General features: G+C 42.5%; 1 protein-coding gene across 2 annotated transcripts in view; it reads left to right on the top strand.

Annotated features, from left to right (window-relative positions):
- The window catches only part of CACHD1 (cache domain containing 1), a gene marked incomplete at its 5' end in the record, with an annotated part of 217,684 nt that extends 192,067 nt beyond the window's left edge, over positions 1–25,617 (top strand). Inside the window, 11 exons of one of the 2 annotated variants that reach the window (XM_082678734.1) lie at positions 240–362; positions 1,513–1,612; positions 1,705–1,821; positions 3,705–3,865; positions 4,190–4,276; positions 5,162–5,278; positions 6,458–6,609; positions 7,900–8,061; positions 9,348–9,425; positions 10,055–10,156; positions 23,644–25,617. In XM_082678734.1, the coding sequence (XP_082534860.1) occupies positions 240–362; positions 1,513–1,612; positions 1,705–1,821; positions 3,705–3,865; positions 4,190–4,276; positions 5,162–5,278; positions 6,458–6,609; positions 7,900–8,061; positions 9,348–9,425; positions 10,055–10,156; positions 23,644–23,882 (1,438 nt within the window). In that variant the 3' untranslated portion in view covers positions 23,883–25,617. Of the gene's footprint in view, positions 1–239; positions 363–1,512; positions 1,613–1,704; positions 1,822–3,704; positions 3,866–4,189; positions 4,277–5,161; positions 5,279–6,457; positions 6,610–7,899; positions 8,062–9,347; positions 9,426–10,054; positions 10,157–12,270; positions 12,348–23,643 lie in introns of those variants that run through there. The other variant, XM_082678735.1, reaches the window with a different exon arrangement.
- Between the last annotated feature and the right edge of the window lie 528 nt (positions 25,618–26,145).

Below are 26,145 nucleotides of genomic sequence, written 5' to 3'. Positions count from 1 at the left end.
GCCCATGTTTTGGGCTAGTCTTATTTGGGAAGTCCTACCTTTAATCTTACATTTTTCTCTTGTCAAATCTCCATGTTATGCTAAACTAGTCATTTAGTTCATTGTTTCTCCAAGGGTGGAAAGTGCGGAAAACAAGAGTCATGTGTTTCTGATACCAGACAATGTCCTTATGAGTGAACATAGCTTTTGCCTTTAAATAAGACACACCTCTTATTCTCACTGATCATTTTCACATGAAGTACACAGCTGTCTTCCGGGCATACTGTGGCTGTGATGGGCATTGACTTCACGCTTCGATACTTCTACAAGGTTCTGATGGACTTATTACCAGTTTGTAACCAAGATGGTGGCAACAAAATAAGGTGAGCCCTTCAGGGACCCTATATCCTATCTAGCTGCAAAATACAAAGAAAAAGATGTCAGCTATCTCCAGTTGAATGCCAAGCACATTGTCATAGTCAGCGTCAGAAACTGAGTCCATTGCCTGGGTGTTCTATAAAGGAGGTTTTTGTTCTTTTATTTTTCTAAGATGCATGCTGTTTATGACTTAGATGGACAGATTTGGCTTCTGACAAGAAGAGTAACTGTGGCACAGAATTCTCCAAAAGCTCTTGTTTCTCTAGGAGTCTGTAATTAGAGGTTTCCCATATCTTGAGTGCTAGAAAGACCAGAGGGTACTCTTGGGTAGTACTTTTGATGTGAACTTAGTTATTAAACCAAAGTCTTTGTGAGATTTTCAGATGCTTAGACTGTTCCTTTGTACATTTCCCCAGAAAGAGGCTCATGGAACCAAAGGTCTTTGCCACCTGAATTTCAAAAGAGCGTGTCAAAGCAAGGGCATTCCCTTGATTTAATACAGGCCACTTTTAAAAATACCTTTATTTCCAACTCACAGCCCATGCTTCATATCACTGCTGAATTTCACATTGGCCCTTAATGGGGAAATGCAGAATTCACAGCAAACTGTTATGACGGATGGAAAGTAAAACAGAGCAGAATATAATCTTGATTAAAGCAGTTCTAGCTTCACTTATTTAGTGTTTCCATCAAATATATTTTTGCATGTCCTCTGAACGTTGTATTTTAGGCATGTTTGTCATTGAAAGAGGAAATTGTATGGTTTACCTATAATTTGTGCCTGAAAATACCCAAGACTGCTTCTTTCGGAATCTCCCTCCCCAGCAAAAAGAAAAAAATGTCCCACTTTATACATTCTTGCAAAAGATCTTCGAGCCCATCTTACTTAGTCTGGGTGGTCACATTCTGTACGAAGCATGTAGGTGACCTCAGAGTCAGGTGTAACTCTCTCGCCTTAAACCGTATGCTAGGTAATCCAGCGCCTTGAGAATTAATGTGTCTGTCACCTGACTGCCAGCCTTCCTTCATTTCGTCCATGAATATTTACTGAGAACCTGCTAAATGCAATTTGTGTCAGGGCTAGCAAGATAGATGCTCTCCAGAAGCATAGAACAGCAGCTTCTGTGAACGAGGAATGTCATTGTCTTGGCACAGGTGCTTCATAATGGAAGACAGGGGTTACCTGGTGGCACATCCAACCCTCATTGACCCCAAAGGACATGCACCCGTGGAACAGCAGCACATCACCCACAAGGTATTTGTCACGAAGCTAGAGCCCAGTTCTCCGCCGGGCTGCGGCTCACTAACCACATGGCACCTGTCTTGTGTTCTGTTTGGCCTCGGTAGGAGCCCCTGGTAGCAAATGACATCCTGAACCACCCCAACTTTGTAAAGAAGAACCTGTGCAACAGCTTCAGTGACAGAACGGTCCAGAGGTTTTATAAATTCAACACGAGCCTAGTGGTAAGTTGATTCCTCAACGCTCTCTTCTCCCATCCAGCTATGGAATTGCAATGGAGTCATGGTTTGTGTCTGAACGTTAGCTATTACCGGCTGTTTCATTGCCTGCGAATTAGAGTGATAGGACATGACAGACCTTAGTCCAACTCCCCAGTCTGATGGTTGTGGGATATAAAGCCCTGAATGGAGAAGTGAGTGTTTTAAGGTTTCACAGTTGGTATTTTGCTTTGGTTTTGTTTGTTTAAAGACTTACCCCATCTAAGCCCTTTGAAATGTCTGCTGAAGTCTGTTCCCACACTCTTGTATAAATATATGTGGCACCATGTGGTCCCCTCTTCCTGTCTTCTAGAGATTACTCAGTCTCCCTAAATTCTTAAAGCCAAATTAGGTTAGTTCTTGGTCATCCACCCTCTTAGATGAGAGCTCTTATGTAGATCATCCAAAAATAATTCCTTTTTTTTTTTTTAAGCTTAGAATACTCTCTTGTGATTTGAGATGCTACAGATTTACCTGGATATGGTTAGAGATCTTAAGGATTTACTTATTAATTTGTAAATAATCCTAGCTGAGAGAGAATGGGTCATGACAGAACCAACATTCAAAAAGTTATTCACAAGAAGTAAATGTATTCACAAATCATTACATGTATTATTAAAAAGATAATCATAAAGATGTATTGAGCTAGTACACCTGAAACTAACACAACATTGTAAATCAACTGTACTCTAATAAAAAATTTTTTAAATAAATAAAATAAAATTAGCTTGAAGTCAAAAACAAAAGAGGTTGGGGCTTCCCTGGTGGCACCCCAACCAGGGAAGTGGTTGAGAGTCCGCCTGCCGATGCAGGGGACACGGGTTCGTGCCCCGGTCCGGGGAGATCTCACATGCCGCGGAGCGGCTGGGCCCGTGAACCATGGCCGCTGAGCCTGCGCATCCGGAGACTGTGCTCCGCAATGGGAGAGGCCACAACAGTGAGAGGCCCACGTACCGCAAAAAAAAAAAAAAAAAAAAAAAAAGAGGTTAAATGAAAATCCTAAACTTAGTCTCAGAAAAAGTGATTGTAAAAACAATTGTGTAGGGGACTAGAAGAGTTTTAAGAATGAATATATTAATAGGATAGTGTGTTCAAAGCAAGGGAAGTCATTATTACTCTGTTCAACCCCCATACCCATTCTGATGAGCCCTTTCTGTAAAGGAGACATTGACAAACATGCGTGTAATCAGAGGGGGGCTGTCAGGTAAGGTTGTCATATGAAAGTCTGCCTTACTCTGTTATCTTCTGTCATTTGTACAATGATTTCCTGAGTCTTCAGCAGAGAAGCTGGGATATTCCAGTAGAAATTTTTCAGACATGCAAATTTTAGTGGAATATGAATTAGAATAAATTCTTAATGGCCCAAGTTATTCCAAAATGGAACTGGAACATTCCTGGTTATTGGAGCTAACAGGCTGATAAGCCTATGTCATTGCTTATATTGTAAAGGTGGGCATCTTCCAGGCAGTAAAGAATTCGTCTAGACCCTTTAAGAAACGATTCAGTGCCATGATTCTCAGGGTTAGGCTTATCCTCACCATGCACACGTAAGGGATAACTGGCGTGGAAACCAACATGGGCTTAAATAATTGGCCTACTACATATGACACGTGCAGAAAAAATGACCATACTCAACTTTACGATGCTGCTTTAGAATCTTTGGCTTTCAAATACTGTAGACATTTCATGAAGCCAGCTACCACATTTTCTTATTATAGAACGAAGAAAAGGATGCTTGCTTCAGTTGGACTGAAGTATTTTCAGCAGTTGGTTGAAGGGTTGTTTTCAGGATGGTAGAGCTGAAACTTTGCATTGTTGTCTGTCACTTCTGACAACTCTGTTGTCTATAGGGGGATCTGACAAACCTTGTGCACGGCAGTCACTGTTCTAAATACAGACTGGCGAGGATCCCGGGAACCAATGCATTTGTCGGCATTGTCAACGAAACGTGTGACTCTCTGGCCTTCTGTGCTTGTAGCATGGTGGACCGGCTCTGTCTCAACTGTCACCGGTAAAAATGGGACGGGTCATATTCTCTGTTTACCACACTACTGAATATTTTAACTGATGCCAACTGCAAAATAAACATGAAGTGTTCAGGTGTGTCCTAGAGGAAAGGAAAGTCCTGGTTACAAAAGCATTTAGAGCTGTGTTGTTCGTAGCATCCTTGTCCAAAGAACAATGGATTGAGGTCAGTTGTGTATTTAAACCTTCAGTGATAACTTTTACTGTCCCTTTTAACTAGCTCATGGTGTCCTTATTTCATTTCCCTCAGTGCATGTACAATATATAGTTTATCAACCCTCTGCATAGTAACTTTCTTTTTCCTTTTCAGAATGGAACAAAATGAATGTGAATGTCCTTGTGAGTGCCCTCTAGAGGTCAATGAGTGCACTGGCAACCTCACCAATGCAGAGAACAGGTAAATTTAAAATGTGCGTGTGTGTGCATATTTATAATGGGAGTCTTGTTTATAGATTTGTTTCGAGTTGGAAGTATAAGAAGGTGGTTCATTCTAATGATGGAACTGTTCAGTGAGCCAGTTTTCAAACTCCATAGTGTCTTAAAATGAAGTCCACTTTCAGGTTTGAATATAAATGCTAAAAAATTTTTGAGTATATGTGCTACTTACAAAAAATATGAGACTGTTACAAGCATTAACTAAGTGCCTAACATGTGTCAGATACTGTATGTCCAATAAGTCACTTAGTTTTCTTTCTTTCTTTCTTTCTTTCTTTTACTTTATTTATTTTTGACTACGTTGGGTCTTCGTTGCAGCATGTGGGCTTTCTCTAGTTGCAGCGAGCGGGGGCTACTCTTCATTTCGGTGCGTGGGCTTCTCATTGCAGTGGCTTCTCTTGTTGCAGAGCATGGGCTCTAGGCGCCCAGGCTTCAGGAGTTGTGGCTCAAGGGCTCTAGAGTGCAGGCTCAGTAGTTGTGGCACATGGGCTTAGTTGCTCCGTGGCATGTGGGGTCTTCCCGCACCAGGGCTCGAACCCATGTCCCCTGCATTGGCAGGCAGATTCTTAACCACTGCGCCACCAGGGAGGCCCTGTCACTTAGTTTTCAAATTAACCCTTTGATAAACATGTAGGAACATTTCACACACACAGATGCTCACCCATAATATAGCATTATTTATCTCAGTGACAGATTTTCAGGCCAGATTGGCCCAAGGTTTCATAGAGCTAAGTGGCAAAGCCAGGATTCAAACCCAGATCTGTTTGACACTGTCAGGGGCCAAGGGCATGATGAGTTTGGAATATGGATGGTCTTGGTCCTAACCTTCAGACTTGCTCCTACGTAGAAACCCAAGCTGTGAAGTCCACCAGGAGCCAGTGACGTACACGACCATTGACCCTGGCCTGCAGGAGGCTCTTCACCAGTGTGTCAACAGCAGGTGCAGTCAGAGGATGGAGAGTGGGTAAGCAGTGCCCGGTGCTGGTTTCACGTCAACATCATAGCTGCAGGAGCAGAACCTAGCAAAGAATAGGGACCGACAGCCTCCTTGAGCTGTCCAGATGGTATTTATCATCCCCATTCTTGATGTTTTAAAAAGATGTACCAGTTTTTCAGGTCCAGAACAGATTTTGATATGCCCTTTATCTACCAGGTTTAATGTTATCTGGTTTCCACTTGTTACAGCTATTTGGCACATGTACCATACCTTAGTAGCCTCATCTGTGGATGGGAAAGTTATTCTTGAAATAAGAGGAGTAAGAGAGGAAATGGCATGAAGAAGCAAGGGCAAGGGGGCAGGAACTCATGGGTTCTAGAAACAGAACCCAGCTCTATGTGTGATACATTGAAGCTCATCAATTCTTTCTTAGAAAGCAGATATGCTTTACAGGAGTGTTGAGAACTGAAAGCCACACGCTCCCTGCTCCCTCCCCCTCCTCCCTAGGGTGTTTGGGACTAAACAGCGGCACCTCCCCCTCCTCCCTAGGGTGTTTGGGACTAAACAACTGCAAGCTGCAGTTTGATTCAACAAAATTACTGGGTGAAAGGGGCAGCCAGTTTTACTTTCAGTATGTATTTTAGCAAAGGAATGGTAGGGCCTCAGATAGATTAATTCGGTGTGTTATGCAGTAACCCAAAGCCTGTTAAGCTTGAGAAACACTGTGTCAGAATGCACTCAACATGTTAAAAGTTCTAAGAAATTGGCAGCAAAGAAATCTGTTGAACTTATCCACTGTTTCCCCAACTTGTTTGATCAATTTTTCCTTCCTTCCTTTTTCTTTTTTTTTTTTAATGACCATATACCTGGGGAGTGTTAGGCCAAAGTCTAACAAACCTTGGGGCCATGTGGTCTTTTAAGATGATTCTGAGTGACCCTGCACTAATCCATGATGTGTGGACTTCATGGTTTGATGCGCAGAGAGCGGTTCTGTTTCTCTCATCTCCAGGTTGTTGAGGGACATTAGACAGCTTTCCCGTGGCAGGCTATGGCTGTTCTCCTTTTATAAGGAAAGGAAATTCAGGCTCAAGGAGTTATAGCACTAGTGAGTCATGGAACCCCTGAGAGCTATCTGATGCCCAAGTCCATGTGCTCTCCCCTGCATGACACCGCTTTCTGGAATATTCAGCGTTGTCTTTCTGGCAGGGACTGCTTTGGTGTGCTGGATTGTGAATGGTGCATGGTAGACAGCGATGGCAAGACCCACTTGGACAAATCCTACTGTGCTCCCCAGAAAGAATGCTTCGGGGGGATCGTTGGAGCCAAAAGTCCCTATGTTGATGACATGGGAGCAATAGGTATGTTTTTGGGGAACCCAGAATAATTTGATTCTTGAAAACGTATTTTCTTGCCTCTATACTAGGACAGAGATCTTAAAATAATTCTCTACCCTACTTCCCTGATTTCTTTGCCAGTAGTTTTTAGTTGCAAAACCAAGGCAAATAATTACTTTCAAAGCTGGCTAGCTATACTGTGCAGAGTAAGCAGCCATCTTTCCTGCCAAATTTTGCAAGCCTGGAATTCATTCCCATAAAGCTTGTTCTGAGAAAAATCAGGCCTGATTTCTGAGCAGCTGAACTGTGGGGTTGTGTGAATGTGGATCCCAGCTGTCAGAAACACAGGGCTGGTGATGGGCAGAGTGACCCGTGCATATCGCTTTCCTGCTGCTACCTTCCCTCACAACTTTTGAAGGCAGAAATCTTACGGCTACAAATTAGTGTTTAGGTCCTTGAGGTCGGCAAAAGCCAGAGCTATCCAGTGCAGTGGGGTGGCTTGGGGTGGGGGACAGGGACATTTTGGGGAGGAATACCATTGGGATTAGGCCCCAAGACCTCAAAAATACTACCTGCATACCCACCCTGAGATCTTCTCAGTGTCTTTCTGGAATTACCACAAGCTCCTCAAGCTTAGCTTGGCAAGTGAAAAGCCTTTAGTTAATGCCTTTTTTGACATCTCCCCACATTAGCCTGTCTGTGGAAGAAAAGCTTTTCCTATATGTGAGGAAGGGTTCTGAGCTCTCGTATGACTAGCGGACCAGGTTAGGACACGGTTGAAGTGACCTTGCTCCAAGAAGTCACTTTATATGCCTACCTGCAGTTTCCTGTCTGAAAAGTGCAAATAGTGTCTTAAAGGGAACCCAATAAGCTTTGAAATTTGATCCTTTCTGGAGGTCACGTGACTGAGCCACTGAAATAAATGACACCGTGTAGAGTAAATATGTGTGAAGAGACCCACGTTGCCCTGCCTCACCTCTGTACTAAGAGTAGTGCACAGCCCAGGGCTGGGCCCTTAGACTGGGCACTGCATGTTTAAGGGATCCTCAACCACGTGCTTATTTCACAAGTCCTTGCCAATTGTGTGCTCTGCAAGCAAGCAGCATTTCATCTGAGAACCAGAAATTAAAGGAAGCCCTGTTCCCACATCCCAGTGGGTCTTCTTTAAGGGATTCAAAGCTTAAAGCCGCCGTTCTTACATATCTTCACTAAACCCCTTCCCACTGCATTCCTTCCCATCTCACCCCCGTCCCCATCTCCTGCTACACTTGGGAAATCTTTATGAAGGACGTCTGTTTGTTTATTTTAATGAAGGTGATGAGGTTGTCACATTGAACATGATTAAAAGTGCCCCTGTGGGTCCCGTGGCCGGAGGCATCATGGGCTGCATCATGGTCTTGGTCCTGGCCGTGTATGCATACCGTCATCAGATTCATCGCCGGAGTCATCAGCATATGTCTCCTCTTGCTGCCCAAGGTGAGCTCGAAAGGAATCCCAAAGCTCCCCCAGGAGGCAGCAGGCTCCCAGGGTTGTTCCAAGGCGAGAAGGACAGTAACCAGTTGTAAGCCTTTAAGTGACTGTAAGACCAGTGCTACATTTCCTGCTACTGTGGAGTAGATTCGGAGGTCCCCAAAGCCTGCTTTTCCCTCCTTTAGTTCACAGCTCATTCTTTAGGGCCTAAATCCTGCAAGCCCCATTTGATTCCCCAGAAAATCCCTAGATTATCTCTCTCCTTACACAAGCGTGAGCCCGCCATAGCTTGCCTGTGGAATAAGACAGTCAGGGGAGCTGGGATGCTGAGTGGGAAATTTTGTTCTTCGCTAAGCTCAGATATGCTGCCTTTGCTGTTCAGAAAAGACAGGCAGACCAAAGATACCTCAGGCCACTACTGGCAAGAACATGAATCTGTTCTATTGCAGCTATTACTATATTGTGTGAATGAACACACATTCAAAGGAATGATCACATCTCTTAAAACAGGATAAGGACTGTCCAACCTGCATAAGGACTTGAAGTCAGATACAAAATGATTAATTGGTAATTATGGCTTCCATATCAAGAGTTAAATGTGGTATCTGTGCTCGTTTGCAAGGAACAAAACCATTTAACGACCATCCCCATCCTCCCTACAAACCCCTTGGGATGTGTTACCCTGACCTTTGTGGAGATAAGACTCACTCATCATTTTTCCTGGACTTGGTCAGGAAAGTTCAGGAGCCGTCCTAGACTAATCATGCAGCCGTCATGATTAGTCGATGTTGGAATATTTCACTGTGGTCGCAATCCTGTCGGGGGATCATGGGATCGTGTTGCCTGATTTAGTAACTGAGCTGACCACAAAGCTCTTTCCTCTTGGTACGGTTTGGTTTGACTGAGGGTGACTGCCCTCCAGTGTAACCTTAGGCCTGGCCTTTTCTAGCATTCTGTAGCACCATTTTATCAGCACAGTCAGCCGTGGTTTTAGACCCCTTCCTTCCGTTTCAGGTACTTGAGGAGAGGATTAAAGACCTGTTAGCCTCAATCAACATCTTTTCTCCTCTGTCTCCAGAAATCAATCTCAGGTGCCCCACTGGATTATTCACCTCTTGTTCTCTCTTCTGATTCCTGCTCCCTCCTCCCTTAAAAAAAAAAAATGAGATGGGGCATCAGTTCATTGATGGAGTGCTGTCATCCAGTCATCCAATGAACACTCTGCAGGGCATTAAAGTGGGTGATTTTGTTTGATTAAATAGTCATGTTTCTCTCTTTTGAATGATGGGTAGAAATGTCAGTGCGTATGTCCAACCTGGAGAATGACAGAGATGAAAGGGATGATGACGGCCACGAAGACAGAGGCATCAGTGAGTATCCAGGCTGCTTCCGTGCAGAACGTGGCAGCAGGAGCTAATCCAGAATAAATGTGCTTTCTCGTATTAAAGTTTAAGATGCTTTGGCACGATGGGGTTCTTTTTTTCCCCCATTTTCATTAGGAATAAGCGTAGGTATTTGCTTTGTTCTAGTACATCTCAAAAAATTTCAAGGTGTTCTTTGTTGCATTAAGTACTTTGGCCTAAAACACCTTACTCTTCCCTTTCTTTCTCCTCCTCATTCCTTTCCAGTATAGCATTTTAGAAAGGGAGTCATCAGGCATGCATTTCTTTTAAATCCCTTAACTAATGTATACAACTCAGGGGGAAAAAAAGAACATTTCTCTATCAAAAGAGAGCTCCATGTGTGTTGAGATACTTTGGCCTTCAACTATACAGAGTATATCTCCTTGATGCATGTTGGAGATGTGTCATTAGGGACCTCTTGCTGTCCCAGTCCTAAAACCAACTCCCCTAATCCTCAGAATCGTTGAAAAATGACTCATTCTAGCTCTGCAAGGAATAAGTCCCCCCATCATGTGAATGAGGCTACTTAGCGCAAATGCGCTTGATACAATAAAGATACTGGCCTAAGAGTGACTAACCATCCTTGCCTTCCACAGTCAGCAATACTCGATTTATAGCTGCAGTCATCGAACGGCATGCACACAGTCCAGAAAGGAGGCGTCGCTACTGGGGTCGCTCAGGAACAGAAAGCGATCATGGTAAGAAGGTCTGGCTTCCTGCGCTCGAGGCCCTGAGGACCCTGGTGCACTCGTGGGCCAGTGCTCACAAGTTATTTATGCATAAATAACCCTTCTCTCTCTTTCCTGTTCCATGCTCAGGTAAATTATTTTGACATCGTTTTCCAAAAAGATACATTCTAACATGAAACTTTTATAAGAGCCCCAGGAGAGCTTGGCTTATGGCTCAGCATTCCCAGGCATACGTGGGATGACCTCTGGGCACACAGATTGCCTCCTGGGTTTTCTCCATGAATAAGCATTCAGATTATCTCAATGGTACCTGCTTACCCATTCACTGAGAACCACCCACGTGGTTCTCAGTGAATCAGCTTAGTCATAGGTCCTGCTGCCCAGTGATGTTGGTTGGCAAACACCAGTATCGACAAGGGCTCTCTTGGCCACATACTCTCAGGGCCTGGCAAGAATCCATGCTGTCATCTGGCGTCCCCTGCCCTGACCTCCTGCCTGGCCTGGAGCCCCAGGGAAGGCTTCACCAAAGAGACAACACTTACCCTGGGCCTTGAAGGATGATTAAAGAAAAGTGAGGGACAAAGGATATTAGAGGCAAAGGGACTGGTGTGTACAAAGTCATGGAGGTGCCTAAAGTGCCTGTAAGATGCTCGGGAAGGGTCGGGACTGAGTTGTGAAGAGACACTGGGTGCTAAGTGAGCTACCAATTATCAAGTCCACGGCTGTACCAACAGCATGGCCACCATGTACCTTCTCACCTTCCCAGTGCCCGTATGGCTCATTGTCACAGAGAACAGCAGATGTTTCCTACTGTCTAGGCATCCCTGCCACTGTTGCACAAAAATATAACAGAAGTGTACATCCTTTCCTGTAATTGTCAAATCTTTTTGTTTTTCATATAGCTGTTTAATTTTCCAGAAATCTTTCTTTTCTTCCCAGAATCAGGTCTTTTTTTAATGCATAAATAATGCATTTATGCTTTTTTTATTCTGCTTTCTCCACATCTACCCTGAAAAAAAAATGTCTTCAAGCAGTGTGCTTCCACACCTGTGCTAAAAAATGCAGGAGTAGATATTCATCAAAGCAGCCAATGTGGCCTTTTACACGGCAGCCAGGTATTCAAACTCCCTTTGGAAAACAGGAGAAGCCAAAGGTCTGATTTTTAAATTGGGGACTCTTAATTTGGGCTCTGAATGACATTGTTCCCACCAACTAAATAGAAACTTCTGGTTTCTATGGAGAGTCAAAGCAGAACTTAAATTTCTCAGTTTCTTTGACTTTCTGCCTTTTTTCCAGAAAAAACCTTTGAACCTGCATAAATTCATTCTGCCAGGCAGTTCTGTGTCTCTTCTCCTTTGAATAATAAAACAGGTTTGAGGCTACTAGAGTTCAACAGAAATAATTTCTTATTCAGCAGAAATACTGAGTTCTTTCTCTCTCTCTCCCTCTCCGTCTCTCTCTCCCTCTCCCCACCCCCCTTTCCCCTGGTAGAAACCGCTTCAGTACAAAATTGGAATTCTGAGTGATGTTCTAATGTTCCATTAGCCCTCCCATCATCTTAGTAAAAATGGCATATGAAGCAACAGCTGAGATAAAAGGAATAGTGCGGTGTCAGCATCCAGAAGCCAAGGAATCTAGCTAAGGGCTTGCTTTCTTTCATTTTTCACAATAATTGGATCCCTGTTATCCCCAGAGTTTCTCATGCAGACAGAATGCAGCGCCAGAAGAAGCGGAAGACATTGACATTCCACGTAATTCCAAAGGCACCACAAAGTCAGCAGCATTTAACCGAGTGTTGTCCTATCCCTGAACCTGTATGGTGGGTCACTGAAAGTGGTGGTATCAAGCTAATGTCCCCGTGGTACCTAGAGGATAAACCATAGGTACACGTTAAACACGGAAATCTGATCTCGTTCTTTTGTGGCACACGACTTGCTCAAGCGTGTGTTCTCTTATTTGGTGAAGGTATCAGGCGGGCATCTGCTGTTTGCTTGGCAGAGAGGAAGGAGTTGGGGAAGGGAGCGGGATGGGCCTTATTTCTGCCAGGCAGCGTGGTCTAGAAGAACTTATAAGACAGGTCAAGCAGAATTCACTTGGAATCCCACCTCTCCCCTTCTTTCCAGGTAGTGAGACCTTAGTGAAGCTACGTGGACCTCAGTTTCCTAATAATTAAAACGGGATTAGAAATTCCTCCCGGGTAAGGTTGTCGTGAGGATGAAGTGAGATAACACATGGCAGGCATGAGCTCAGAGCTGACCTCACCTCCGTACCCACTCTGCCCTCAAGGAATTGATAATCCAGCAAGAAACTGTAAATGCATGCATGTATTCACAAGACTGATAAAAGGCTGAATGTGACAGCTTCCTTAAAGAAGTGGAACAAAGAAGAAGATGGGGAGAGAGTTCACTTTTATCTGCAAGTAAATCATGTAAGACCCTGGGGGGAGAGGGGACACGCACAAAAGGAAACCTCAGAAGAATAAAATATATAAATGTACAAGTATGGAACAGACCAGACTTTCATGGTATGGTTCAGAGTGGTGATATTCCCAGAATTAAAACTAAGTGTTACCAACCTAAACTTGGAGACTCCAGGCTGCATTTTTAACTAGAAATATTTCATGTGGCCAACAGAGTTTTGTATTTTAAAAGAACCTGATTTTTAATTTTTGTATCTTAAAAGAAAACTACTCAAAATAAGAATGGTTTCTGAAAAGTAGAATCATTTTTATCAACGTTCTGACACCATGTAGAATGATTGTTTTCCAGCACTTGGCTATTAACTGTTACACTCTGCTTTGCCCATTATTTCTCTTGACAATATCATATTCTAACTAATCAATTGGCTTATTTTTAAGTTAAAAATCACCAGTATGTATTTGTTCCTCGTGAATCTGTGTTTTAGTTACCATCTCATTAGAAACATTACAAAGGTACGTTAAGCAACATTTTTTTCTTTGTAAAAGGGAATTTTTCCCCGAGCGAAGTAAATTCCAAAAGACTTAAAACGCAAATGCTGAACCTTGAAAATCTGGTCCAAAATTACATAGTGCACCACGAAACCATTTTTTAGAAGTGCAGAGATATTCTCCTGCAGTTACTCGCTGTGACCACAAAGGGGTGATGACCACAAAGGGGTGAGTGAGTCCCCAGAGGGACCTAACAGCCCTTGCCATCAAGAGGGTTTTCTTAAGAACCGTCAGATAAATACATGAGCAGAATGACAAAGAGCAAAAGCCTAATTTGACTCTTCTATTCCTTTTGGATGCCAGGCCTCCTTCCTGAAGCCTGTTTCGCCTTGAAATTGGCTTTGCAGGAATTTCTCTGTGTGCACCTTTGGATAGTAAAGAAGTCTTTCTTTGAAAGTATTTGTAAATGTCCTCTGTGTCTTAAATGGTGCTGCTTCCTGCATGAGTCAGAGACCGTGTCTGTCTTATGCATCACTGTTCCCAGCACTTCACAGAATTGCCTGGCACTGAGTAAACGCTCAGTTAATTTGCTAAGTGAGAGCACGTGTTTGGCTTTCTCCTGCTTCTCTGAAACATGCTACTCCCTCCCTCCAGATTTCCATGAATTACTGAGATAAGAGGAAGCCTGAGTAAGTTACAGAGGGGTTGAGCAGTAGTGTCCCACTGAGGAAATAAAACAGAATTGCCCCAGAGGGGTTCCCTTCGGAGGGGTCCCTGCTGGGATTCTCATCAGAAAGCACCAGGAGAGGGGCTTCCCTGGTGGCGCAGTGGTTGAGAGTCCGCCTGCCGATGCAGGGGACGCGGGTTCGTGCCCCGGTCCGGGAGGATCCCACATGCCGCGGAGCGGCTGCGCCCGTGAGCCATGGCCGCTGAGCCTGCGCGTCCGGAGCCTGTGCTCCGCAACGGGAGAGGCCACGGCAGTGAGAGGCCCGCGTACCGAAAATAAATAAATAAATAAATAAATAAATAAATAAATAAAGCACCAGGAGAAACGGGGCTGACCCCGAGTTGCCTTGGGAATGGCTGCAAGGTCACCACCCACCTGGGCCTGTGACCAGCCAGGTTCAGAGCACCCCTGGACTCTAAGTCAGAACTCCAGGCAGGGCCCAGTGAATCCTAGAATGTCTTCATTATTAGATGAGACTGGTAAAATGTCACACCAGACAGAACCACAGATTGCTGAAAAAATTATGTGATTTTTTTTTTTTAAGCGCATGCTTTGTGTAAGGCATAAGTCCTCGTACTTGAAGAAGGAGTTTGCTAATGGACAAGACAGCCCTATATTTTTTTGTAATATGGTAAAATCTAAGATAGGGATGTGCACAGATTACCGTTTAAACTCACAGAAGAGTCACCAGAACCCCTATAGGTTGGTATGACTGGGTGGGGTGGATGTTGGTTGGGAAGGTTTCCCAGAAAAGACCTTCAAACATAACGTGAAGCACAATAGCAAGATAAGGGAAGGTGGGAGGGTGAGACAGGCAGAAGGATCACTGTGAATTTTACACCATGAATGTGAAAATCAGCTGTCAGTTCCGATGGGTGCTTGTAAATGAGCAGTCAGGAAGGCATCCAGGAGGCAAGATGAAGACAGCCTAGCACTAAAGGTTGGCTAAAAATAATCGACACACTGAGATTTTGCTAAAATGTGTTTTCTAGTACTTTAGTCTCTTACGTGTAGAACATTTGTAACTGAGGTTTTAAAGCCTACGTTACATTCTAGACTTAGCACTACTGAAGCTGAGAATCTTGTTCTGGCTCCTGATCTCTTAATCTTGGGTAAAGGCATCATTATTCCTCCAGCAACTGAACCTAGAAACCTCAAGGATATTAACCCTCTTGGCATCTTCACCAGGAAGTCCATTTGGTCACCAGAGCCAGCCCTTCCCTGAACTTGAACAGCTGCTCGCTCCACTTAAACACGGCTAATGTCCCACTTCACGGCCTCGCCGTCTTCTCGGGCCGATGCTCAGTCCCCTGTCCTCTGAGCCTCAGATCCCTCCTTCCTTGGGGCCAGCCTCCTCACTGCCACAAGGGATCATCTTAAAGCACACGTTATGTTACTGCCATCTACCTTCCCCCTGCCCTTTGACCAGCCTTCCTGGTCTGGTCTCAGCCTGCCTGTCCAGCCTCATCTCTTGCTCTTTTCTCCTACACATGAAGCTTTTCCCCATTCCTCAAATCCATGGAGCCTTTCAGTCTCCTGGTCTTTGAATATGCTCATCTCCCTGCCTGAAGTACCTTCCACCCCTTTCTTTACCTAGTGAACCCCTCTCTCCCATGAGGGCCACCTTAAGTGTCACTTCCTCCAGGATTCTAAGCCAAGTTCATCAGCTTTGGTATTCCTTTGTAATGCCTCTAGTTTCGCACCTGTGTTTCCCCTTCTTGACTGTGGACTTCTCAGAAGCTGGGGCCTCACCTTACCCCTTTTTCTGTTGAACCCCTAGCCTGGCATCTGGCACCAAGAGGGCACTCAGTAATGATGGACACACAACAACGAACTCTCCTTCTTCTGTCCTGATTTATGGCCAACGTGCCTGTTTTTCTGGCTGGGTATCTCTACATACGTTATCCACAGACTCTCAAAATCAAGATGTGCAAAAACAAAATTCGTTTCCTTCCCTGAGACTCAGGATCTCGGAGTCACCCTCTCTTATCATCCTGACTGTAAGTTGCCCCCCACATCAAGTTGCTGATGAACTACTACTGTTTCCACCCCAGAGCTGTCTGTCCAATCCCATAGTTTTAATTCAACAACTCTCAGCTGGGCTGTTGCAATAACCTCCTAACTGCCTCCCTCTCTCTCCTTTTTATTCAGCCACCAAACTGCCACCAGAAATCTCTCTCTTTTTTTAATATGTAAATTTATTTATTTAGTTTTGGCTGCGTTGGATCTTCATTGTGCGCAGGCTTTCTCTAGTTGTGGCGAGCGGGGACTACTGTTCCTTGCGGTGCACGGGCTTCTCATTGAGGTGGCTTTTCTTCTTGTGGAGCACGGGCTCTGGGCACGTGGGCTTCAGTAGTTGCAACACGCGGGCTTCAGTATTTGTGGCTCACTGGCTCTAGAGCGCAGGCTCAGTAGTTGTGGTGCATGGGCTCAGTTGCTCCATGACATATGGGATCTTCCCGGACCAGGGATCGAGCCCACGTTCCCTGCATTGGCAGGCAGATTCTTAACCACTGCACCACCAGGGAAGTCCCAGAACTCTTTTTTTTTTTTTTTTTAATACAGCAAGTTCTTATTAGTCATCAGTTTTATACACATCAGTGTATACATGTCAATCCCAATCGCCCAATTCATCACACCACCACCACCACCCCCCGGCCGCTTTCCCCCCTTGGTGTCCATACGTTTGTTCTCTACATCTGTGTCTCAACTTCTGCCCTGCAAACCGGCTCATCTGTACCATTTTTCTAGGTTCCACATACATGCGTTAATATACGATATTTGTTTTACTCTTTCTGCCTTACTTCACTCTGTATGACAGTCTCTAGATCCATCCACGTCTCAACAAATGACTCAATTTCGTTCCTTTTTATGGCTGAGTAATATTCCATTGTATGTATGTACCACAACTTCTTTATCCATTCGTCTCTCGATGGACATTTAGGTTGCTTCCATGACCTGGCTATTGCAAATAGTGCTGCAATGAACATTGGGGTGCATGTGTCTTTTTGAATTATGGTTTTCTCTGGGTATATGCCCAGTAGAGGGATTGCTAGATCATATGGTAATTCTATTTTTAGTTTTTTAAGGAACCTCTGTACTGTTCTCCATAGTGGCTGTATCAATTTACATTCCCAGCAACAGTACAAGAGGGTTCCCTTTTCTCCACACCCTCTCCAACATTTGTTGTTTGTAGATTTTCTGATGATGCCCATTCTAACTGGTGTGAGGTGATACCTCACTGTAGTTTTGATTTGCATTTCTCTAATAATTAGTGATGTTGAGCAGCTTTTCATGTGCTTCTTGGCCATGTGTATGTCTTCTTTGGAGAAATGTCTATTTAGGTCTTCTGCCCATTTTTGGATTCGGTTGTTTGTTTCTTTAATATTGAGCTGCATGAGCTGTTTGGAGATTAATCCTTTGTCCATTGATTCGTTTGCAAATATTTTCTCCCATTCTGAGGGTTGTCTTTTCGTCTTGTTTATGGTTTCCTTTGCTGTGCAAAAGCTTTGAAGTTTCATTAGGTACCATTTGTTTATTTTTGTTTTTATTTCCATTTCTCTAGGAGGTGGATCAAAAAGGATCTTGCTATGATTTATGTCAAAGAGTGTTCTTCCTATGTTTTCCTCTAAGAGTATTTTTTGGGTTTTTTTTTAATATTTATTTTTGGCTGTGTTGGGTCTTCGTTTCTGTGCGAGGGCTTTCTCTAGTTGCAGCAAGTGAGGGGCACTCTTCATCACGGTGCACGGGCCTCTCACTATCGTGGCCTCTCTTGTTGCAGAGCACAGGCTACAGATGCGCAGGCTCAGTAGTTGTGGCTCATGGGCCTAGTTGCTCCGCGGCATGTGGGATCCTCCCAGCCCAGGGCTCGAACCTGTGTCCCCTGCACTGGCAGGCAAACTCTCAACCACTGCGCCACCAGGGAAGTCCCCTCTAAGAGTTTGATAGTGTCCGGTCTTACATTTAGGTCTCAAATCCATTTCGAGTTTATTTTTGTGTATGGTGTTAGGGAGTGTTCTAATTTCATTCTTTTACATGTAGCTGTCCAGTTTTCCCAGCACCACTTATTGAAGAGACTGTCTTTTCTCCATTGTATATCTTTGCCTCCTTTGTCATAGATTAGTTAACCATAGGTGCATGGGTTTATCTCTGGGCTTTCTATCTTGTTCCATTGACCTATGTTTCTGTTTTTGTGCCAGTACCATATTGTCTTGATTACTGTAGTTTTGTAGTATAGTCTGAAGTCAGGGAGTCTGATTCCTCCAGCTCCATTTCTTTCCCTCAAGACTGCTTTGGCTATTCAGGGTCTTTTGTGTCTCCATACAAATTTTAAGATTATTTGTTCTAGTTCTGTAAAAGTGCCATTGGTAATTTGATAGAGATTGCACTGAATCTGTAGATTGCTTTGGGTAGTATAGTCATTTTCACAATATTGATTCTTCCAATCCAAGAACATGGAATATCTCTCCATCTGTTGGTGTCATCTTTAATTTCTTTCATCAGTGTCTTATAGTTTTCTGCATACAGGTCTTTTGTCTCCCTAGGTAGGTTTATTCCTAGGTATTTTATTCTTTTTGTTGCAGTGGTAAATGGGAGTGTTTCCTTAATTTCTCTTTCAGATTTTTCATCATTAGTGTATAGGAATGCAAGAGATTTCTGTGCAGTAATTTTGTATCCTGCAACTTTACCAAATGCATTGATTAGCTCTAGTAGTTTTCTGGTGGCATTTTTAGGATTGTCTATGTATAGTATCATGTCATCTGCAAACAGTGACAGTTTTACTTCTTCTTTTCCAATTTGTATTTCTTTTTCTTCTCTGATTGCCATGGCTAGGACTTCCAAAACTATGTTGAATAATAGTGGTGAGAGTGGACATCCTTGTCTTGTTCTTGATCTTTAGGAAATGGTTTCAGTTTTTCACCATTGAGAATGATGTTTGCTGTGGGTTTGTCGTATATGGCCTTTATTATGTTCAGGGAGGTTCCCTCTATGCCCACTTTCTGGAGAGTTTTTATCATAAATGGGTGTTGAATTTTGTCAAAATCTTTTCCTGCATCTATTGAGATGACCATATGGTTTTTATTCTTCAGTTTGTTAATATGGTATATCACATTGATTGATTTGCATGTACTGAAGAATCCTTGCATCCCTGGGATAAATCCCACTTGATCATGGTGTGTGATCCTTTTAATGTGTTGTTCGATTCTGTTTGCTAGTATTTTGTTGAGGATTTTTGCATCTCTATTCATCAGTGATATTGGTCTGTAATTTTCTTTTTTTGTAGTATCTTTGTCTGGTTTTGGTATCAGGGTGATGGTGGCCTTATAGAACACGTTTTGGAGTGTTCCTTCCTCTGCAATTTTTTGTAAGAGTTTGAGAAGGATGGGTGTTAGCTCTTCTCTAAATGTTTGGTAGAATTCACCTTGAGAAGCCATCTGGTCTTGGACTTTTGTTTGTTGGAAGATTTTTAATCACAGTTTCAATTTCATTACTTGTGATTGGTCTGTTCATGTTTTCTATTTCTTCCTGGTTCAATCTTGGAAGATTATACCTTTCTAAGAATTTGTCCATTTTTTCCAGGTTGTTCATTTTATTGGCATAGAGTTGCTTGTGGTAGCCTCTTAGGATGCTTTGTATTTCTGCGGTGTCTGTTGTAACTTCTCCTTTTTCATTTCTAATTTTATTGATTTGAGTCCTCTCCCTCTTTTTTTTTTTTTTAAGTTTCCTTGGGTTTTTGTTTTTTTTTTTTGCAGTACACGGGCCTCTCACTGCTGTGGCCTCTCCCGTTGCGGAGCACAGGCTCCGGACGTGCAGCCTCAGCGGCCATGGCTCACGGGCCCAGCCGCTCTAAGGCATGTGGGATCCTCCTGGACTGGGGCACGAACCCGTATCCCCTGCATCGGCAGGCAGACTGTCAACCACTGCGCCACCAGGGAAGCCCTTCCTCTCCCTCTTTTTCTTGATGAGTCTGGCTAATGGTTTATCAATTTTGTTTATCTTCTCAAAGAACCAGCTTTTAGTTTTATTGATCTTTGCTATTGTTTCTTTGTTTCTATTTCAGTTATTTCTGCTCTCATCTTTATGATTGCTTTCCTTCTGCTGTCTTTGGGTTTTGTTTGTTCTTCTTTCTCTAGTTCCTTTAGGTGTAAGTTTAGATTGTTTACGTGAGATTTTTCTTGTTTCTTGAGGTAGGCTTGTATAGCTATAAACTTCACTCTTAGAACTGCTTTTGCTGCATCCCAGAGGTTTTTGATCATCGTGTTTTCATAGTCATTTGTCTTTAGGTATTTTTTGATTTCCTCTTTGATTTCTTCAGTGATCTCTTGGTTATTTAGTAACTTATTGTTTAGCCTCATGTGTTTGTGTTTTTTACATTTTTTTCCCTGTAATTCATTTCTAATCTCATAGCGTTGTGGTCAGAAAAGATGCTTGATATGGTTTCAGTTTTCTTAAATTTACTTAGGCTTGATTTGTGACCCAAGATGTGATCTATCCTGGAGAATGTTCTGCGCACTCTTGAGAAGAAAGTGTAATCTGCTGTTTTGGGATGGAATGTCCTATAAATATCAATTAAATCTATCTGGTCTATTGTGTCATTTAAAGCTTCTGTTTCTTTATTTTCATTTTGGATGATCTGTCCATTGGTGTAAGTGAGGTGTTAAAGTCCCCCACTATTATTGTGTTACTGTCGATTTCCTCTTTTATAGCTGTTAGCAGTTGCCTTATGTATTGAGGTGCTCCTGTGTTGGGTGCATATATATTTATAATTGTTATATCTTCTTCTTGGATTGATCCCTTGATCATTATGTAGTGTCCTTCCTTGTCTCTTGTAACATTCTTTATTTTAAAGTCCATTTTATCTGATATGAGTATAGCTACTCCAGCTTTCTTTTGATTTCCATTTGCATGGAATATCTTTTTCCATCCCCTCACTTTCAGTGTGTATGTGTCCCTAGGTCTGAAGTGGGTCTCTTGTAGACAGCATATATATGGGTCTTGCTTTTGTATCCATTCAACAAGCCTGTGTCTTTTGGTTGGAGCATTTAATCCATTCACGTTTAAGGTAGTCATTGATATGTATGTTCCTATGACCATTTTCTTCATTGTTTTGGGTTTGTTTTTGTAGGTCCTTTTCTTGTCTTGTGTTTCCCACAAGATTTGTTGTAGAGCTGGTTTGGTGGTGCTGAATTCTCTTAGCTTTCGCTTGTCTGTAAAGCTTTTGATTTCTCCATTGAATCTGAATGAGATCCTTGCCGGGTAGAGTGATCTTGGTTGTAGGTTCTTCCCTTTCATCACTTTAAGTATATCATGGGACTCCCTTCTGGCTTGTAGAGTTTCTGCTGAGAAATCAGCTGTGAACCTTATGGGAGTTCCCTTGTATATTATTTGTCATTTTTCCCTTGCTGCTTTTAATAATTTTTCTTTGTCTTTAATTTTTGCCAATTTGATTACTATGTGTCTCGGCGTGTTTCTCCTTGGGTTTATCCTGTATGGGACTCACTGTGCTTCCTGGACTTGGGTGGCTATTTCCTTTCCCATGTTAGGGAAGTTTTCGACTATAATCTCTTCAAATATTTTCTCTGGTCCTTTCTCTCTCTCTTCTCCTTCTGGGACCCCTATAATGCGAACGTTGTTGCGTTTAATGTTATCCCAGAGGTCTCTTAGGCTGTCTTCATTTCTTTTCATTCTTTTTTCTTTATCCTGTTCAGCAGCAGTGAATTCCACCATTCTGTCTTCCAGGTCACTTATCCGTTCTTCTGCCTCAGTTATTCTGCTATTGATTCCTTCTAGTGTAGTTTTCATTTCAGTTATTGTATTGTTCATCTCTGTTTGTTTGTTACCTTAATTCTTCTAGGTCTTTGTTAAACATTTCTTGCATCTTCTCGATCTTTGCCTCCATTCTTTTTCCGAGGTTCTGGATCATCTTCACTATCATTATTCTGAATTCTTTTTCTGGAAGGTTGCCTCTCTCCACTTCATTTAGTTGTTTTTCTGGGGGTTTATCTTGTTCCTTCAACTGGTACATCTGCCTTTTCGTCTTGTCTATCTTTCTGTGATTGTGGTTTTTGTTCCACAGGCTGCAGGATTGTAGTTCTTGCTTCTGCTGTCTGCCCTCTGGTGGATGAGGCTATCTAAGAGGTTTGTGTAAGTTTCCTGATGGGAGGGACTCCAGAACTCTCTTTTTAATATACAGAAATGATCGTGCTATTTTTCTGGTCTGCTCAAAACCTTGTAAGTTCAAGTCTGTCCTCCATCTACCTGCTAGCACTCATCCTAGCCACATGGTGTAAAAATAGCCTTGTGTTTCTATACCTCTTGGCCATACTCGTCTGTTCCTTTACTCCTAGCCACTTCACCAAACTCCTACTCATCCATTTAAGCCCAACTAAAGTATGAGTCCTCCTGTGATGCTTTCCCAGTCCTCCAGCCAGAATTAGTTAAGCCCTCTGCTGGATTTCGATTAAACCTCCATCATAGCACTTACCATTATCTGCGCTAGAATAAGCCTAATTTTGTAAATATGTGTCTCTTACTCAGTGGTGAAATCCTTAAGGAAAAGGGACATCTCTTATTCGTGTTTCATAGTCTCTCCTTTCAGCCTCCTGATGGTCTTCAATAAATGAATAATTGAACTGAGCTATGCTTGTACTTATTTTATTTCTCAAGCACTAGTGTATCAGCTCCTTGTGCAGGGATCAGGTTTTCATCTCCGGGTCTCCTGCAGTGCCCAACACAGTGTCTTATACACAGTAGGTGCCTGATAAATATTTGTTGAGTGGGACTGAAAGAATTATGTTGTTTGAACAACATTTCATTGAGGACTGAGATTTGCCTTTCTCATTTTTGCACGAAGCATAACATTTTCAACCACAAACTATTCCTGCTTGGTTAGTATGCAAGCACGTCAGTTTTGCAGCCATGGATGTGACTAGCGCTACCCACGGGTGAGTGCTGATTGATGCTAACTGTAGATGCAGCGGAAATATTAATGAGCTGTCACTTCTCAAAATTCTTAAAGGGGATTTTTTTTTTTTGCAATATTTAAAGACATGCCAAGGTTCTTGGAATGAAATCCTTTGATCAGCAAGGGCATTTTCTTTTGAAACATGTATTACTTAGAATACCAAAAGAAATTAATCTTTAAATATAGTGAACCAGCTTACACAGAGAATAGCTGATTCTTTTGCTAGTTGCTATGAATGTATGCAGAGTTAGTGTTTTGTTAGGGGCTGGAACTCAGGCAAGTTCATTAACCTCTCTGATCATCATTTCCCTCACCTGTAAAATGGACGTTAAAATATGTGCCTTGTTGGTGTGTAAGGATTACATGACACCAGGGCTGCCATGGTGGCAGCTGTCTTTTGTTCTTACTGTGGCCTCACATTCAGGCATTTTGAAGCTCAGCTTCCCCCACCAGCCCCCAACTGATCTGAGTCCTGTTAGGATCTTTGTCTTGAAGCTGTTTGTTTTTTCCCCTCAAAAATAAAAAATAGCCTTAATCTTATCTGAGGGAATAGTGTAGGAGGATATTTCCCCAAATGTCAGTTGTGGGGTCTATGGATCAGAAAGTATTGGGGTGATTTTTGGTTTGGTTTTATTGATTTGGGCATTTGGGAAAAGGGTTGTTGTTCATATTGTCTAAAATGAGTGTGTATTTATGGTGTAATTGCTTTAAGGCAAGAGCTAACGAAAGATCTCTTTAAAAATAAGTCACTTCGAGGTCTGCTGACAGTCTGCAAACATTGACACTTATGTAACACAAAGGTAGGAGCACCTCCCAGTGCCCCAGAAATCTGCAGTGACGTCTCCTCCCTGCATCTGGAAGCTCTCAGCTGCCTGTTTGTTGTGTTCATCTTCTAGGTTACAGCACCATGAGCCCACAGGAAGACAGTGAAAACCCTCCGTGCACCAACGACCCCTTGTCGGCCGGGGTGGACGTGGGAAACCACGATGAAGACTTGGAGTTGGACACCCCACCTCAGACTGCTGCCCTTCTAAGTCACAAGTTCCACCACTACCGCCTTCACCACCCCACGCTGCATCACAGCCACCACCTGCAGGCGGCCGTGACCGTACACACTGTCGACGCAGAATGCTAACCTCCTCACCTCCATCAGAAGATGAGATCTGGGAGATATGGAATGTTCTGGAGGGAGAAAGAGCCAGCATCAAATCCACTTGTGTCTGTGCTCTGTCTAGAGTCATTTAACTCGTTTTCCTGCCTGTTAATATATTTCAAAACAAGAGAAACAACGACAGAATCACATTTGTGAAGATGCGAGGCTGGTTGTGAAATGGAGGGGAAATAAGTCTGATTAATGAACCTGCCATAATACCAACGGAATGAACAGAAGCAAACCTCTAAACAGAGATGGAACCTACAAGGGAAACATTGGGAGCCTTGGTTAAGCTGAGCCAGGGGAATGTTCCGAGGAGCCCGAAACATTTGGCTCTCCTTAACTGGAAGAGAGAAAAATATGCTCCAGCGGAGACTGGGAACGTGGCACATGCAGAGAGAAACGTGTGCTTTGAAGATTTCACCTGGTTTCTTAGCAGTACCTAGATACCACAGTTGCTGTATGGAACTCATGTTAAGCTCTAAATGATGCATCTCAAAATTTCTAAGTAAAGGATTATTTTTCTACTATTTATTGAACTTTCAAACATTCTCAAACTTTGGGGGAAAGAAAAGGAAACACATGAGAAATTTTCACCAGTTATCCCTAGCTGTTTTGTGTATAATGAAGTGGTTCTTTGATTAAGGAGTTTTAGATCTTATTTAACTGATACCATCCCACTGCCTCACTCCACAAAAATGGGGAAATGAAGAAATCTTTCTCTCTGACTTGTTTACATACATTTTCTTTAGAACATCATTTCGTGGAAATAGATCTTGATTTGCAATGCAGTATTCTTTTCTGTGTTTGACAGAGGTGGTGACAGAGGTGGGGGGGTGGGCAGAGGAATCCAGGAAGCTTTCAAAGAAATGTTATGTTTCTTTTGAACTAATTTCCATTTCCCATACAGTGCTTTCCTTAGGTTTCTACGAAACCTAATATTACACCCCCAGCCTTTCAGCTAAAGGAGGGTTGGATTTATTCTCCTTGTTTTAGAGACTATAAATTTTTTAATGTCCCATTTTGATTCTGAAAATATGGAACGCATAAAGGAAGAAGTTTTTCAAATTCAAAATTTTGATTCCAAAATAAAGATTTCTTTTGAAATCATAGTTTAAAGCTGCTGCCAGTCCTCCAAGAAGATACCCACCAAACTGCTTTGTGATGTATACAGAGGGTGATCAAATCTGGCTAATACAACATGGGGCATTGTAATTTTAAAGTAGTGTTCTAATTACAGTGATGTATTTTAGATTCACATTTTGTGATCCAAATATGTTATAAAGACATTCTTGCACCGTGTGTGTGGTAAATCTCCGTTTATATGTAGTTGGAAAAAATTCACTGAATAATGTTTTAATGATAGGGTATTACGATATAATGTAAAAAAAAATAAAAGTGGTTCTTCAGCAGTACAGAAAGTCAACTATATGTGTGCTATCAGGAAACCTCTTCATACTGTGTATAAAATTGCAGTCTAGTGAAATAAACTGTATGAACGGACAGTCTTAGTGGCTATAGTGATTTGTTAATGGACCACTTCTTGTGCCTCAAGGCAGATTACACTTTGTAACCTAGCAGATAAGTTGCCAAACTGAAAGTAGGCTTCCTTTCAGTGCCACAGTCAACTTCAGGGGCTTCCTGACCATCTTGACTATGCAAAGAAACTTAAGACTCTAATGGGATGAAATTAAAAGCAAATAAAATGTGTGGATCATAGCTCCCCCTTTCTGAGCATCTAAATTAGTGTCATATATAATAAATAAATGGCTGTTCTCTAACTGCTGGAGGGAATGAATGACTTTCCTGTCTTCCCAGAATATCAAACCTCTCCATGGAACACTGGGGTCATTTCTCAAGTTGAGAGTCTTTGTGTTATGACACTAGCCTCTTGATGGAGGGGAACCTGGTTGTTTTCAAGAAAAGAATCACAAAACTTAGAGCTTACAAAATAAAATACAGACAGCCTACTCAAAGACAATGAGAGAAATGTATTTTGTGTCTTTTGTGATGAGAATCTCTCCCCATCCTGAACTTTCAGGGAAAGTGATTGAATACTTATACGGGAATAAGAATATAACCAAGTTTTGCAGTTCCTGGAGAATATGACATACAGCTTTGTGCAGTTTGGGTTGAAGTTTTGATCTGCTAAGTTACCTTTTGTCTTCTTCCCCAAGCATTGCATATAATGTTGTTTAGACATTTCTTGTTTGTGTTCTTGTTGTTATTTAAAAGGAAAAATATG

This window comes from Grampus griseus (assembly GCF_964374135.1).
Source record: "Grampus griseus genome assembly, chromosome: 1".
Classification (NCBI taxonomy): domain Eukaryota; kingdom Metazoa; phylum Chordata; class Mammalia; order Artiodactyla; family Delphinidae; genus Grampus; species Grampus griseus.
Note: the sequence above shows the minus strand (reverse complement) of the source record. Positions and strands in the feature narration are given on the sequence as shown.